At 36.3% G+C, this 15858-nt stretch overlaps 3 protein-coding genes and 1 pseudogene across 3 annotated transcripts; 2 read left to right on the forward strand and 2 right to left on the reverse strand.

Annotated features, from left to right (window-relative positions):
• Positions 1-6539: 6539 nt before the first annotated feature.
• LOC113323339 lies at positions 6540-7449 on the forward strand. Its single transcript, XM_026571627.1, has 2 exons — positions 6540-6673; positions 6804-7449. Exons 1-2 carry the CDS (start codon positions 6610-6612, stop codon positions 7250-7252), a joined length of 513 nt encoding a protein of 170 aa, XP_026427412.1. The 5' UTR covers positions 6540-6609; the 3' UTR covers positions 7253-7449.
• A 219-nt stretch (positions 7450-7668) lies between these two features.
• On the reverse strand, positions 7669-9001 carry LOC113323338 (probable E3 ubiquitin-protein ligase RNF217). Its single transcript, XM_026571626.1, has 2 exons — positions 8151-9001; positions 7669-8058 (listed from the first exon to the last, which is right to left on the reverse strand). Exons 1-2 carry the CDS (start codon positions 8873-8875, stop codon positions 7884-7886), a joined length of 900 nt encoding a protein of 299 aa, XP_026427411.1. The 5' UTR covers positions 8876-9001; the 3' UTR covers positions 7669-7883.
• A 3194-nt stretch (positions 9002-12195) lies between these two features.
• LOC113324140 lies at positions 12196-12677 on the forward strand (annotated as a pseudogene).
• Positions 12678-14076: 1399 nt separating this feature from the next.
• Positions 14077-15355, reverse strand: LOC113325431 (probable E3 ubiquitin-protein ligase RNF217). The gene is made up of 2 exons (XM_026573638.1): positions 14515-15355; positions 14077-14414 (listed from the first exon to the last, which is right to left on the reverse strand). Exons 1-2 carry the CDS (start codon positions 15225-15227, stop codon positions 14258-14260), a joined length of 870 nt encoding a protein of 289 aa, XP_026429423.1. The 5' UTR covers positions 15228-15355; the 3' UTR covers positions 14077-14257.
• Between the last annotated feature and the right edge of the window lie 503 nt (positions 15356-15858).

Genomic DNA, 15858 nt, shown 5'->3' on the forward strand with positions numbered 1-15858 from the left:
TTCAAATAAGTAAGTAAAGATTCAGAGGTGCCTACAAGAATAATATCATCCACATACACCAAGAGAATCATTCTGTCTGAATGCTTGTGATAAGTGAACATAGAAGTATCACAAATAGAATTAATGAAGCCATACTTGAGCAGATAACCACCAAATCTCTCATACCAAGCTCCGTGAGCTTGTTTAAGTCCATATAATGATTTCTTGAGATGGCACACATGTGTAGGGTGTTCAGGATCAAAAATCCATGTGGTTGCTCCATGTAAACATTCTCCTTTAAGTATCCATGGAGAAAAGCATTGCTCACATCAAGTTTTCTGATACTCCAGTTGTTTGAGAGAGCTAAGCTTAAAACACATCTAATAGTAGTAGCTTTGACAACATGACTAAAAGTCTCCTAAAAATCAATACCATCTACTTGATGATACCCCTTAGCAACTAGTCTACCTTATGTCTTTCAATAGTACCATCAGCATTGAGTTTTGTTTTGTAAACCCATTTTCATCCAAGAACATTCATGGAAGGATGACATGGAACATGAACAAAGGTATCATTCTCATGTAATGCAGTGTATTCATTTTTCATAGCATTTACCCAAACAGGTAACTTGATGGCTTCCTTAAAAGTCTTTGGTTTAGGAGGTGGCTTAAGCAAAGTAGTAAGAGCAAGAGGAACATGATGCTTCAGGGTACTATTAGCTACAAAATATTTTGACAAAGTTTTGGGTACATGAATACCTGACTTAGATATTGTATACATGCCAGAAGGAGCTGGAGTAGGAGCAACAATGCTAGTTGACTCAATTGTGAGAGGATCAACAATGACATTTGACCCATCTGTTGTAGGATCAACAATGCTAGGGGACTCAACTGTGAGATGATTAATAATGACAGTTGACCTATCTGCTGTGGGATCAACAATGCTAGTTGACTCAACAGTGCTAGATAACTGTTCTGGTGAAGGATCAACAATGGTAGTTGACTCAATAGCAGGAGTAACTGTAGATGAAGCTTGAGTAGAAATCTCTGAAGAAGGACATGAAGTAGCAAATGAAAACTTATTTTCATCAAAGACTACATGAGTAGTTACATATATCATGTGAGTGCTTAATTCCATACATCTGTAGCCTTTACGATGAATACTACTCCCTCCGTTCCACTTTATATGATGTTTTTGGAGTTTTCACGCAGATTAAAAAATTGAGAGAGATATGAAGATTTTCCATCTATACCCTTGAGAAAAGTCTTCAAACATTAATTGTTGTTAGTGTATTAAAAAAAACTTATAGTTCCAAGACAATAAGTAAGGGTGTAATTGGTAGTTTTGTGAAAAAATATGAAAACTTTCAAGTATTGCGGAACAAAAAAATAACCCTAAAACATCATCTAAAGTGGAACGGAGGGAGTATATCTCAAAAACACACAAGTATACCTGATTTTGGACTGATCTTATCTTTCCTATAATCCACCAAGTTTGGATAGCATAAACACCCATACACTCTAAGAAGAGAATAATCTAGCTTTGACTTATATAACACTTCATAAGGAGATTTGTAGTCAAGAAGCTTACTTGGAAGTCTATTGATAAGAAAAACAGCTGCTAAGAAGGAATCAAACCAAAAATTCTTTGGAAGAGAAGCATGAAAAGATAAAGTATTTCCCATCTCTGTGATGTGTCTATGTTTCCTCTCTGCTGAGCCATTTTGTTGATGAAGATAAGGACAGGAAATTCTTAAACCAATACCGCTAGAATCAAGAAAATCTCTAAATGGTCCTTTAACAAGCTCAAGAGCACCATCACACTGAAAATGTTTCATCTTGACAGTAAACAAATTCTCAACAAGAGACTTGAACAACTTGAAGCAATGAACACTCTCTGATTTATTCTTCATTGGATAAATCCATGAAAATTTTGTACAATCATCAACAAAAAGAATATAGTGTTTGTATCCCAAATGAGATTGTACAAGAGCAGGATCCCAAATATCACAGTGGACTAACACAAATGGTAAACTAGAAATATTACCAGTAGCATGAAAAGGTAAACACTTATTCTTAGCTAACCGACAAGAGCCACAAATAGAAGAACATTTGGTAGATAGCTTGATGTCAGTAGTAGTATCAAGCTTATGAAGAATTTTCTGAGCAGGATGGCCTAGTCTTTAATGCCACAGAGTTGAAGAAGCTACTAAAGTGATAAAAGCATCACTATGATGTAAAGTAGCATTATGTTGTTGAGTAATAGTATGTGAAACAGAGTGACCATATATTATGGGATATAGTCCATGCTGCATCCTCCCTCTAGCAAGAATAAGGTTGTTCCCCAATGACTTGATTTCATATCCCCAAGGATAGAATAAGAACACACAATCATTTTCTTTAGTAAATTGAGCCACATACATTAAATTGTGTTGTAAATGAGGAACATAAAGTACTTTCTGTAGATTAAACTGCTTAGATGGAGTAGATAAAGTAGAAAAACCTACTAATGAAATGGGAAGTAACTTACCATCTCCAACCATAACTTGTTCAGTGCCAGAATGAGAAGTGGTGTTCTGTACTATGGAAGCGCATCATTTTTCATGTGGATAGAAGCTCCTGGGTCAGGGATCCAAAGTGGACCAGAATTATTGTGACTCCAATAACCTCCACTTTCATAAGCAGTATCAGAAGGAAATTGTACATTAAAATCAAACTCATTAGAAGACCAAGGAGAAGAAGAACTACTTCCAGCATTGAGATCAGGACCAAGGAATGCTTTTTGTGGAGGAGCATTACTATTTCTTGAAGGAGAATATCGAAAATCTGCATCGATTTGCCTGATGACCTTGTTTATGACATATCTGACAAGGAATTTCTCCATAGTCTATGATATGCTTCTGTGTATGATTAAACTCAGTTTTACGAAAACCAGGAGGAAAGTAGATGTAGGTGGTTGAGAAGGTGATAAATGTGATGGAAATGAAGATGTAGGTTTTCGAAAATTAGAGTGATAAGAAGAATTTGGTTTCTTAACAAAGAAAGTAGAGTTTACTGGATCTGAGATTAATGTAGACAAGGAATCAGAATCTTGCTCTTTCAACAATTGTTCATGACTGAGGAGACGAGATCGGAGTTCAGAGAAAGATAATGGAGGTCTCTGTTTTGAACACTAACAACAAAGTGAATAAACTCTCGACCAAGACCATTAAGAGTATACATTACCAGATCGGAGTCTTGCACTGGTTCACCAATCTCTGCTAAAGAATCTGAAATTATCTTGATTTGATGAAGAAAATCATAAATTGTTGAAGAGCCTTTCTTGATTGAGTGAAGTTGAGATCTCAACAAAGACTTACGAGCAAGAAATTGATCACTGAAAAGTTTCGCCAAATGCTGCCCTTTTTCTCTTGTTGTGTGTTTACCAAGTAATTCAGAAGAAAACAATTTAGCAACTGCAGCGTTAATGCACAAATTTATCAACCTGTAACCAATCAAGATAGTTTGGTTTGGAACTTGAGTATTGTTGATCATCACCATAGGAGATTCAGGTGGAACAGTTCCATCAACAAAGCCATAAAGATTCGTACAGATAAGAATGAAAGAGATCTGATCTTTCCAAACAAGATAATTTGAGCCATCCAACTTGTCTGAAACAAAATTGTTGATGTTTTGGAAAGGAATTGTAAATCTATTCTGAAAACCAAATTGATTGTAAAAAGAAGGTTGTGATTGAGGTTGTTGTATTTGTATTGGAGGAAAGTAAAAATGATGAAGGTTTTGAGGAGGTAATGTATGTTGTGGAACCTGTATCGGTGTCTGATGAAAATGTTATTGTTGTGGAGTAGCAGAAGATGGTTGTGGTGATGATTGTTGAGTTACAGGTGGTGGTGGTAATGGCGGTTGAGAAGAAGGTAAAGAAGTTTGTTGTTGATGTTGTGGTGATGATAATGGTGGAAACAACTGTGAATTGTTGATGTTGAGAGTGTTGTTACTGACATCGGAAGAAGATGCAATATGTTTTTGAGTGGTTCTCATCATTGTTAGGGTTAGTTGCAGGTTTAATGGTAGTATTGAAGGTTGTTACATGTAAGGATCAGAGAGAGAAGTCAAAATTCCATTTAGGTATCTGATACCATGTAAGAAATGTGATTCATTGAGATGTTAAAGTTACATGACAAGACGCCGACCAAGGACTTATATAGACTCGTGACATAACAGAGAAAGCTACAAAGATGAACCGTTAGTTATGACAGGTGATAAACAACTGTCATCAACTAACTGAATCCTGTGGTCAGGATAAGTTGCATAGATTGAATCCGTGCAGTGTACAGACATTCACATGATCTAACAGCACCAACTAAACTTCATCCTATTAATTTGTTTTTCCATATGAGAGAATTCTGGTGGATAAGTACCGCCATCCATTTAGTACTAGGTATGGTAGCATCTTATTACCATGTTTCTTCCTTTCTCGTGATTCGGTTAACTGTTTTGTCAACTAAAATCACCTAGGTAGTAGCCACAGAAAACGAATTGTGCATGTTGGGGCCAAAACTGAGCATTTCATATGATGTAGTAACACTAGTACTGAATATACGTAGACCGACAATATCCATCAATGTATCATTCACTGCCGAGATAAATTTTGCATGAATCATATTCTATTCAGGGAGCAAGTGAGCAAATGTGAATCATAATTTTGCCGGGTTTCCTGGAATTCCATTTTGTCGATTTCAGATTCATATGTGAATCCTTTAGATGGAGCAAGGGTTCTACTTGAGATCAGTGACTAATGCCTGGCAGTATGAATCCAGGTTTAGCAAGGCTGCTTTTTTGGGGTGCAAAAAACAGGTTATGCAACCACGATTCATGGTTTAAAAGCCTTTTAGACACCAGAAGTGTAAAGCATCCCTTCCATAGTTACAGGCGTGGTAATCTCACAATTAGTGCGTAGTTGGGACTTTCGTATGTGTCCCTTACTAAGTAGGAATTTGTGGGTTGATGACTTTTATCAAGTCTTTCTGCACGTACTGTTTGTGGAGATATGTCCTGCTACTGAGGCGTTACACAGGTGATGTTGTTTAGTTGAATCAAAGTTTTTTTGGTTAAGTCCACGTAATTGGAGACAGGAGAAAGGGTAGTCCACCTAATGTGGGGGCGTGTAGCATTACTCCACCTTATCTTCTATTGTTGAAAAGTATAGTCAGGTCTTCTGCAAAGAAATATAACATCCCCGCGTCAAGCTTAAGTGGCTAAAAACCGGCCGTTAGAAGAACCCTACAACCATTAAGAGCTGCCAAAAACAGGGTGCTAACAAATAAATACAGCATGTGAAGTTTGGCCATGAGACATGGGCTGCAGGCAGGGAGGGTGGATCAAAAGTTCTGGTTACGTGTCTGCTGCTTCTTGCAGTACTCTAAGGAGTCAATATTTTTGTTTCTGCCTGCCCCAGCAAAACAATCAGGTTCAGTACAATTATACCGGTATTTAGTGGAGTAGTACCTACTGCATGGATACGTCCGCATGACTTTACTCTGACCAAAAGCTAATAGCACTCGCAGACTCCAAGCCCTTTTTTTTTGAAGAAAGCAAACGTGTTAGTCCTACTCCAAATGCGCATTCATGGCATTCAATTGAACACCAACAGAACTTTATACGATTAGTCTATCTGTTTTTTCACTTCAGAGAGAATTCTTATGGACTAGTACACTGTCATCCATTTACTACTACCTACGGGTAGCATCTTATAGTACCATGTTTCCTTTCTCATGGTAATGCGATTTACTCTTTTGTCAATTGAATCCACTCGGGCAACAGTAGAAGAAAATTAATTGTGCACGTTGGATGCACAACGGAGCGTTTCATTTCGTATTGGAGATGCTGCAACATCAACGGGCTACTCCTATAGAAAATCATATTGGCACTAAAAACTCAAATATTTAAGTTTCAGAGGAATATTATGGGTAACATACTAACATGGGATTGGGGTTGTCTTAAGCCTAAGTGATCTTGAAAACTAAAATAATTCTGGGTGTGAGAATGGATTAATATTTTTTCCCGTTGGACCTGAGAATGAGATATGTATATTGTTTTCGGCCTTAGCCTGAAACTCCATTGTCTGGTATCCAACTAACTATATTCTGTATGTCCCGTTTATAAAATATAAACAATTTCCTTAGCAGCGATAATGTGTTTGCATTGCTCTATTATATTGTGCCTCTTCCTTTTCATATACTGCGGAAGTCTTATTTTTTTTGTTAAAAAAAACGTCATCTCATTAATTTTCAACTGATTATTTTACCAAGTGTTGTGAGATCTGTCCGCTGGACCGTTGCAATGCTAAGAGCTCTTCCTAAACCTTAACCGTCACATTGACTTTCTATGTAGTTTAAAAGGTTGCATGTGAGCAGTTGGATCAGAAAAAAATGCTGAAATTAGTTCGGCGAGCTTGTTATTGCTAATTGTTATCTAGGTGTTCCAAGTTGGCATGTATTCCTTATCGTGTATTCTGCAGAGTATACTACTACAAATAGGACATTCCGTTGCACATAATTCTCATCATCAACCAAAATCTTGTTGGATAATACACAACTTATACTCTGTAAAAGTCCATATTAGTCTCATTACCATGGCTAGGATCTGTCTGATCTTCAGCTTTGCCTTCACTGGTTTCATAATGTTGTCTATGTCACGTAAGTAGTCAAATATTTCTCCTCATTACTGTGAATACTCTTTTCTACCATTTTATCGATCTGGTTTCCTTATTTTTCTTGTAAGCTATTGATAAAAATTAGTCTAATATCTGCTTGACCAAATTTACAGAGATTGCATTAGGGGTTTCAAAAGTTGGTCAACTGTTACCACAGCCGGCTGAGGCAGTGGTTCTTTCCGCTCCAGGCGGACTGGCCACGGCAGAGAAGACCGGTAATACTGATACACAGACACCAGCTGGCGGGATCAAAAGAGGTGGGGTCATAGGAGCAACATCAGCGAAAGGGTTAGTGCAGCTGAAGGATCGTGGCGTCCAAGGGGGGAACTTAAATGAGGCCGAGGTTTACCACCACTCGACAACTGATCACCTAGACATCGCAAATGGAGGAGCGGTCGTGACGCGAGATGTGAATACTAAGGTGAACTTGGAAAAAGGCCAAGTGATTACCGAAGGGAAAGCTGGAGCAAATATCCCAAAGGTGGCAAGCGTTAAGACAGGTGCTGCAGGGGTGAGTTCAAAGAACTCAAAGAAGGTAAATTGGGATTTGCCTATGATGTAAAAAAAATTTAGGAGAAAGCTGCAAAGGAGGCTAGGGTCATCTTTATATGTTTTCATCCAGTTATTGTCTTTTGATTTTCAAAATTTCCTAAAATCTGCTTGTAGTTGGCATGTTTTTACTTATGCTCTATTTAAATAAATGTATTTGGATGAACAGAATTGATTGAATTTGGATTATTTTTCCTCCAATAGCCGAATGCTAAGTCACTTTGTCAATTGAAAAACCAAAGTTCAAAGTTTGGGTGGGGGCTAACTGACTATAGGAATGAGTGATGCGTGAATTCTAAGACTTTACCTCGACACTGAGCCGTAGCTGAGACTCATCCTTTCTGCAATACAGCTTTGAGGTAGTGTCTTGGGTGCTAACCCGCAACAAAATAGATAGTTGAGAAATCAGTACCCAGAGACACCAAGAAATTACATAAAACACAGGCATATTGTTAGAACTTAAGCAATACAGTGACCTTCTATCACCTTCGCATAAACCCAAGGAAATACTAACATATAGCGGATTATAAGAAAAAGATAACATAATTTGTTAAATTCTTCAATCAAACATTAGTAGATGGATCAAACGATGCTGCTGACCGGCCATTTTGGATTTTAATATAATCACCTCAAGAATCTCATCATCAGCCCCTTTTATGAGTCTTAATTCCCAAGAGAACCATGTAAAAAACCATACAAACAAAACCCAAAAACGCATAGCACAATAAAATGTTCATAACCATTCTGCAACAACAGCCTGCTTTTAGTTTGCATATACAGTTCTTACACCCACACCGGTAACAAAATGTGGCTCTGCATCTGCAATTCAGAAATTATAATTAGAGGAAAAAAATATGAATAAAAATTTCAAAGAAATAATGGGAAAGAGGAAAGCATGTTGATGTATGTACCTGCACGTCATGGCGGAGCAACCTCGTTTACGTTCTACGTACCGGCTGCAATTGGGACATCGAGTCCATTTCTCTCTTCTAGCTGCTTCCAGGAACAAAAGATCGTTTCTATCAACATCATTTACCAAATCACCTCTTCTACTACATCTATGATTCTCCTTCCACGGAACCATACAATGAAAACAGAATATCTTCTTGCAATTCGGACATGTTGATTTTGTAATGTTAGAACTAGTTGAAGAAGTTGATGTTGCAGTTGTCTTAACACACTCGTTTAAAACTAATTCGCTACATTCACGAAAAGGACAGTAAGATCTCCCATAAGCAAACCCACCTTTCGATGATTCCATTAGTACAGCTGATTCACAAAGAACACGACACCATTTCTCGAACACAGATTTGGGAAGAATCGAACGACAAGATAAAATGTTTAAGAAGACACTGCAATTGCTATCAGGACATTTTATCTCTGAAGTATTGTCGTGAGAAACCTTTACTTCGATGTACTTGACGATACAATCAGTACAATATGGGTGAAGGCACCCATCCGTCTCCATGTTCTTGAATTTCTGGTCTACAAGAACTGGTTCTATACAGATTTCGCAAGTGAAATAGTCAACTGTAATAATACTAGTACCGCTTGAACTGTCATCGATAGGTGAATTAGATGAAGGGGCTTTTTCGAGGTTTTGATCTGTGATTTCTATCTCCATGCTCTGCATCATTGAAAACTCAGAGTACTTGATAACCTTAATTTCTGTAGAGTGTGAGAAGAAGTTTCATTTAGGAGGATTGTAACTATATTAGGTCATGCAATAGTGATGTGGAGGAAGATGACATGGTAGGTTACAAGTCACGCTCAAAAGCCAGTTTTAGGAACGCAATAAGTAGTAGATGAGCCAAAATTTTTACTAGTTTAGTGATGAGTTAGTAATGTTGCACATGGCTCTGTTTAAATGCCAAGGAAAAGTGTAGTTATCAAATGAAAAATGTTAGAAAACACGTCGCTATCCGATCAGTGGCCATATTGTGAATTTTGCACCGTTGATTATTGTTGTTCACTCCTAATAAGCCCACTACACTCGGCTGGACGGCTATCCATTCAACAAAAATTATGATGTCCATGTAAATGACATGTACCCTAAAAAAATGTATTTGAGTATTTAGTTTGCAATTAGTCTTCATTGGATCATAGAAGATTCATCTTAACAAGAAATTATTTACAGGATAAACTATTTATCACAAGGCCTACAACTCAGTTGGTAAAGAAACTTGTTTACACGCGAGCCAATGTTTTTCAGGGGAACCCATCACGCAATCAACAAAATTGATCTTATTGATAAATCGGTGTCTTACTCTATATATTCGAGGTAACAATAGCCTGAAAAATATTTGATTTGGTCTGCTTTGGGTGCCAATATAGGCTCCAAAAAAAAACCCATCATTGATTCGGTAATTGGTAAGATGAATATACAGCCCATTCAATGCTAGGCATAATGAGTATAAAGACCTCGAAAATATATCTTTTCGTATTATGAACTTTAAGGTGTATGAAGTTTCATATTTGACTCTTTGAACAGAGCGATAGAAACTCCATTAGGTTGATCTAGGTCAGAGGCAGACCTACGTCAAGGTAATTCTTCTTTGAAACACTTTGGTGTTGCTCCTGGATCATGATCTAAATAATGAATCCGAGCACGTGGAGCCATCTCGTTATCTTTCTGTTAAGAAAAAGTATGGCGGACTATCTAATATTTATATCAGATGATGAAAGAGTCCAATGCAAAAAATAAAAATAAATAAATAAATAAATAAATAATACATGTTGGATCTTTGGAACTGTTCGAATCATTTCAGTAATCAAAAGTTTGATTTGTTTAACTGAGAAGGTCTATGGTTCGAGTCCGTATAACCCTAAAATCTTTATAATTTTCATTTCCTTAATCTTGTTTGTTGGTTGTAGTCGGAGGGTCGTTTGGTCCATCGAAATAAAATAATTATCACATGCACTGAGGGATCCCCGTGGGTGAGCATGAAACGGAAAAAGTTCATTTCAGTGGGCCCAATTGGTATTTTTTTGATCTCGGATAAAAAAGCCCGTTATTTCTTTTTTGTGGATGAATTACACACAAAATTTTCTTGTTTTCCTATCTAGGATCAAAGGGTTTGTGATATTCCTTTTCTTTTTGCACAAAATATATTCTTTTAGATCTCAGTATACTCCAACCCAATTGCAAATCATTCCAATTCTACCGATGCTGACTTTATGCAAGAAAGTTGAGGTCTCATGTATGCACTTGGACGAGTTAAGAAGCCCCCAACTTATCGTTTTTTCGGAGCAGAACCCAATTCGTTGTTTCAGAGATAGTGAATGGTTCCTATCACTAATTAGTGTTTGCACACCTGTCTATTTCTATGAGTTGTTTGGGATTTGGTCAGTCGAATCATTAGATTTGATAAAGCGAGATTCGATTAGAAGAAGTTTATTCTGTAAATTATTTAGTATTCGGCTTACTTTCCCATTGTGATATACTTCGTTGTGTAGGGTACATTCAAAATAGATATTTTTTTGTATGAAGGCTAACCCAATGGTTGGTCTTACTTTAAAACTCATTTTCATTACATTAATAAGTATTCCCGTCTTTTCAGACCAATTTCAAGCCAAATACTAAAGACCGATATCCTAGATTCTTCTTTTAAGATTTTGAAATTTAATTTCATAACTCGATTATTTTTTGGGGATGGGTTGCAGGTCGAGGTAGTACAGACTAAAAAATTGTAAATTGGGGATAGAACCCTAGGATTGTTATATGTAAAGGTTTATCGCAATTCAATGCATTGAATAAAATCCATTAAATTTAAAACGAGGATAAAAAATAAATAAGGTCGATGTATTCAGTATCGTATCTAATCAATTGAAACAACAATCCTCTAAATGGATTGGATCCTAACAAAATGAAAAAACCAATACCCTTTGGTTTTATTATATGAATATTCATAAAATATATAACATCCATATAGAATTCTTAATATTACTAATAGTATCTTAATTTAATGTTAATAAAAAATTTATATAAATTATAACTAAAAAATATATAATTCTTTTTTCTTTCTTTTTTTTAGAGAAAATCTGAGACAAGATAAAAACGATAAGTTTGTAATAAGAGCAGAGTATGTCACTAGCATATCGAAATGGAATTGAAAGAAGTGAAAATATGATTCCACTCGATGAACCTTGAAAAAAGAATGACCCACTGAAGAAAAAAAACTGGGGAGTTCAACAAAATTCATTGGTATTTCGACTAAACAGTTATAACTTAATTCGAATTCCCGACTGAATCGAAGAATACGATATATATATTTTCCACATTCATAAGAGTGCATCCATGTTTCTTCTTTACGAATATGACATTTTCCAGGCATTTCTAATAATATCAAGTCTTATTCCTATTTTATCTTTCTTCACTTCCGGGTTTTTTTGGCCCGACTTGCAGAGTACCACAGAGACTTTCTAGCTATGAATCAGGTATAGAACTAATGAGCGACGCTTGTTACAATTCCGAATTCGTTATTATTGTTTGCTCCGGTTTTTGTTGTTTTTGATGTTAAAACAATCTTTCTTTACCCATGGGCGATACATTTCGGTTTTGTTATTTTTGATGTTAAAACGGTTTTTTTTTACCCATGGGCGATAAATTTCGATGTATTAGGTGTATCCGTTTTTATAGAAGCTTTAATTTTCGTGCTTATCCTAATTGTTAGTTTAGTTTATGTGTGGCGAAAAGGAGCGTTGAAATGGTCTTAGCTCCTGAATATTCAGACAATAAAAAGAAAAAAGAAGAACAAAATGACATTGAGACAACTATGGATTCCATTGAGTTTCCAGTACTTGATCAATCAACCCAGAATTCATTTATTTCAACTACATAAAAGGATCTTTCAAATTGGTCAAGACTCTCCAGTTTATGGCCATTTCTGTATGGTACCAGTTGTTGCTTTATTGAATTTGCTTCATTAATAGTCTCGCGCTTCGACTTTGATCGTTATGTCTTGGTACCAAGGTCGAGTCCCATGCAAGCAGACTTAATTTTAACAACCGACACAGTAACAATGAAAATGGCTCCCTCTTTATTAAGATTATATGAGAAAATGCGAACAATTCCTTATATTGTGTATCCCCGATTGATGCAACCTCAGATGCTTCAATTTTTTAATCTATTATTGAACAAAAGGTTACACCCATAGGTTCTCTGTATTAGAGGTCAATCCTACTCCATCGGTACCAACCAACATGCGGCATAGGGGAAGAAGCACTACACGTAGGAATCAACAAAAAAAAAAACTTTGTTATGAATTATCCCTTTTTTTATCGGGATCGGTACTAACAAGAATGATTGGGACAACAAACATCTATATCGTTTGTGCTTTGGATACCTATATAATCATCAAAGACTATTGAAGAGACTAAATCCTGAAATAGGGGGCGTCGAGGATAAAGAAAATGTTGGAGTCACCTTTTCTATCTAACAACAACACGATTAGTGTTAAGAAAAGACCTCTTGCAGGAAGAATGACTAGAGATTTCTTGTAAAACACTAGTCCATGTCAGTGTGTAATGAGAATATTTCGATATTCTTTTGGTTCCATGGACTATTCATTCATTATGCACAAAAGGGAGGATCCGTATTAGATGAAAATCTCACATACGGTTTTGAAACATGCATTCTTTGAATAGAATGAAAGACCGCAATGGATGTCAGCTCAATTCGAAGGAAATTATACGGAAGTTCTACAGAATTATTATGAAGCTATGAGACTAAAAATTGATCTCTATAATCGAAGTTATATACTGTATAACATAGGCCTTATCCACACAAGTAACGGAGAACATACAAAAAGCTTTGGAATATTGTTTCCGGGCACTAGAACGAAATCCATTCTTACCACAAGCTTTTAATAATATGGACATGATCTGTCATTATGTGTGACTACCTGCACTATAGAAAGAGGAAAAAAGAAATAAAATACGCTAGTAACTACTAGAAGATAGGCTTTCTATATATGCATCGTACAAAGCAACTAGATAAATGTTTTAGTTCGAGTGCCCAGAAATAATATCTATTATTTGATTGACTAACCCTTCATATTGGGATGAATGAAGACCCAAATGTTTTGGCAATTTTTCATGTGTCGGCAAAAGAAGTATTCCAAGCAGTAATCATCATGAAAAATATCTTGTTTTAGTATTTCATACTTCATGAATGCGTCACAGAAAATTAAAAGTGAGATACGTTTTTGTTTAGGCCGAAGGAACAAAATTAACTTGAAATGCATTTCTGAAAATGAACAATATTGTTTGGGTAAAGTATTTTGATTTATTTATATATTTTTTTAGTATGAAATTTAGTAATTATTTAATTATATTTTCATAGGACTTTTAAGGGCTCAAAATTTTTATTCATTAATACATTTAGCCCTTAGTCCAAGTTGAAATCGAAAAATTTATTATTTGACGAGATTATTCATTTATCGAGGTTAGACCGTATTGTCTTTTGATTTTCAAAATTTCCTAAAATTTCCTAAAATCAGCTTGTGGTTGGCATGTTTTACTTACGCTCTATTTAAATAGCCAAAATGTATTTGGATGAACAGAATTGATTGAGATCGGATTATTTTCTCTTAAAAAATCGCATCTCCCCTTTCCGCCAATAGCCGAGACTTTCTGTCAATTCAAAATTCAGAAGAGTTTGGGTGGGGGCTAACTGACTATAGGAATGAGTGATGCGTGAATGCTAAGACTTTACCTCGACATTGAGCCGTAGCCGAGAATCATCCTTTCTGCAGTACAGCTTTGAGGTCGTGTATTATTAGGTGCCAACCCGCAACAAAATAGATAGTATTGTTAAATTTAAGCAACACAGTGACCTTCTATCACCTTCGCAGAAATCGAAGGAAATACTAGCATATCGCGGATTATAATAACAAAATAACATAATTTGTTAAAATCATCAAACATTAGTAGATGGATCAATCGATGCTGCTGAGCGGCCATTGTGGATTTATTATAATCACCTCAAGAATCCCATCATCAGCCCCTTCTATGAGTCTTAATTCCCAAGAAAAACCTTGTAAAAAACAATACAAAAAAAAGCCAAAAACGTATAGTACAATAAAATGTATACAACCGTTCTGCAACTACAGCCTGCTTTTAGGTTGCATATACAGTTCTTACATCCACACCGGTAACAAAATGTGGCTTTGCATCTGCAATTCCGAAATTATGATTAGGGGAAACAATTATGACTAAAATCATACATATTTTTAAGAAATAATGGGAAGAGAGAAAGCATGTTGGTGTATGTACCTGCACGTCATGACGAAGCAACCTCGTTTACGTTCTACGTACCGGCTGCAATCGGGACATCGAGTCCATTTCTCTCTTCTAGCAGCTTCCAGGAAGAGAAGATCGTTTCTATCAACATCTTTTACCAAATCACCTCTTCTACTACATCTATGATTCTCCTTCCATGGAACCATACAATGAAAGCAGAATATCTTCTTGCAATTTGGACATGTTGATTTTGTAATGTTAGAACTAGTTGAAGTACTTGATGATGCAGTCGTCTTAACACACTCGTTTAAAACTAATTCGCTACATTCACGAAAAGGACAGTAAGATCTCCCATAAGCAAACCCGCCTTTTGATGATTCCGTTAGTACAACTGATTCGCAAAGAAGACGACACCATTTCTCGAACACAGATTTGGGAAGAATCGAACGACAAGAGAAAATGCTTAAGAAGACACTGCAATTGCTATCTGGACATTTTATCTCTGAAGTATTGTCGTGAGAAACTTTTACTTCGATGTACTTGACGATACAATAAGTACAATATGGGTGAAGGCACCCATCCGTCTCCATGTTCTTGAATTTCTGGCTTAGAAGAACTGGTTCTATACAGATTTCGCAAGTGAAATAGTTGTCTGTAATAATACTACTATTGCTTGAACTGTCATCGATGGGTGAATTAGATGAAGGGGCTTTTTCGAGGTTTTGGTCTGTGATTTCTATCTCCATGCTCTGCTACATTAAAAACTTATTTGCTAACCTTAATCTTGTAGAGTGTGAGAAGAAGTTTCATTTAGGAGGATTGTAACTATATTAGGTCATGCAATAGTGATGTGGAGGAAGATGACATGGTAGGTTACAAGTCACGCTCAAAAGCCAGTTTTAGGAACGCAATAAGTAGTAGATGAGCCAAAATTTTTACTAGTTTAGTGATGAGTTAGTAATGTTGCACATGGCTCTGTTTAAATGCAAAGTAAAAGTGTAGTTATCGGATGAAAAATGTTGGAAAACACGTCACTATCCGATCAGTGGTCATATTATGCGTTTTCCACCGTTGATTGTTGTTGTTCACTCCCGGCAAGCCCACCACACTAAGCTGAACGGCTATCCATTCAACGAAGGTTAGGATGTCCGTGTAGACGGCATGTACCCTAAAAAGAATATATATTCTGAGTGTTTAGTTTCAGTTAGGTAGATGGACGTACCATCCATTTTGTCACATTCTAACGGGAGTTATTGCATATTGTGGAATTTAGAACCGCAACCAAACGTTGGGGTGCATTTATGTTACTTTTGCGACTTATGTTACTTTTGCGACTTTCGTGAAATTAAGACTGCAAATAAACTACAAAATCGGTGA

This window comes from Papaver somniferum, chromosome 11, assembly GCF_003573695.1.
Source record: "Papaver somniferum cultivar HN1 chromosome 11, ASM357369v1, whole genome shotgun sequence".
NCBI classification, from domain to species: Eukaryota; Viridiplantae; Streptophyta; class Magnoliopsida; order Ranunculales; family Papaveraceae; genus Papaver; species Papaver somniferum.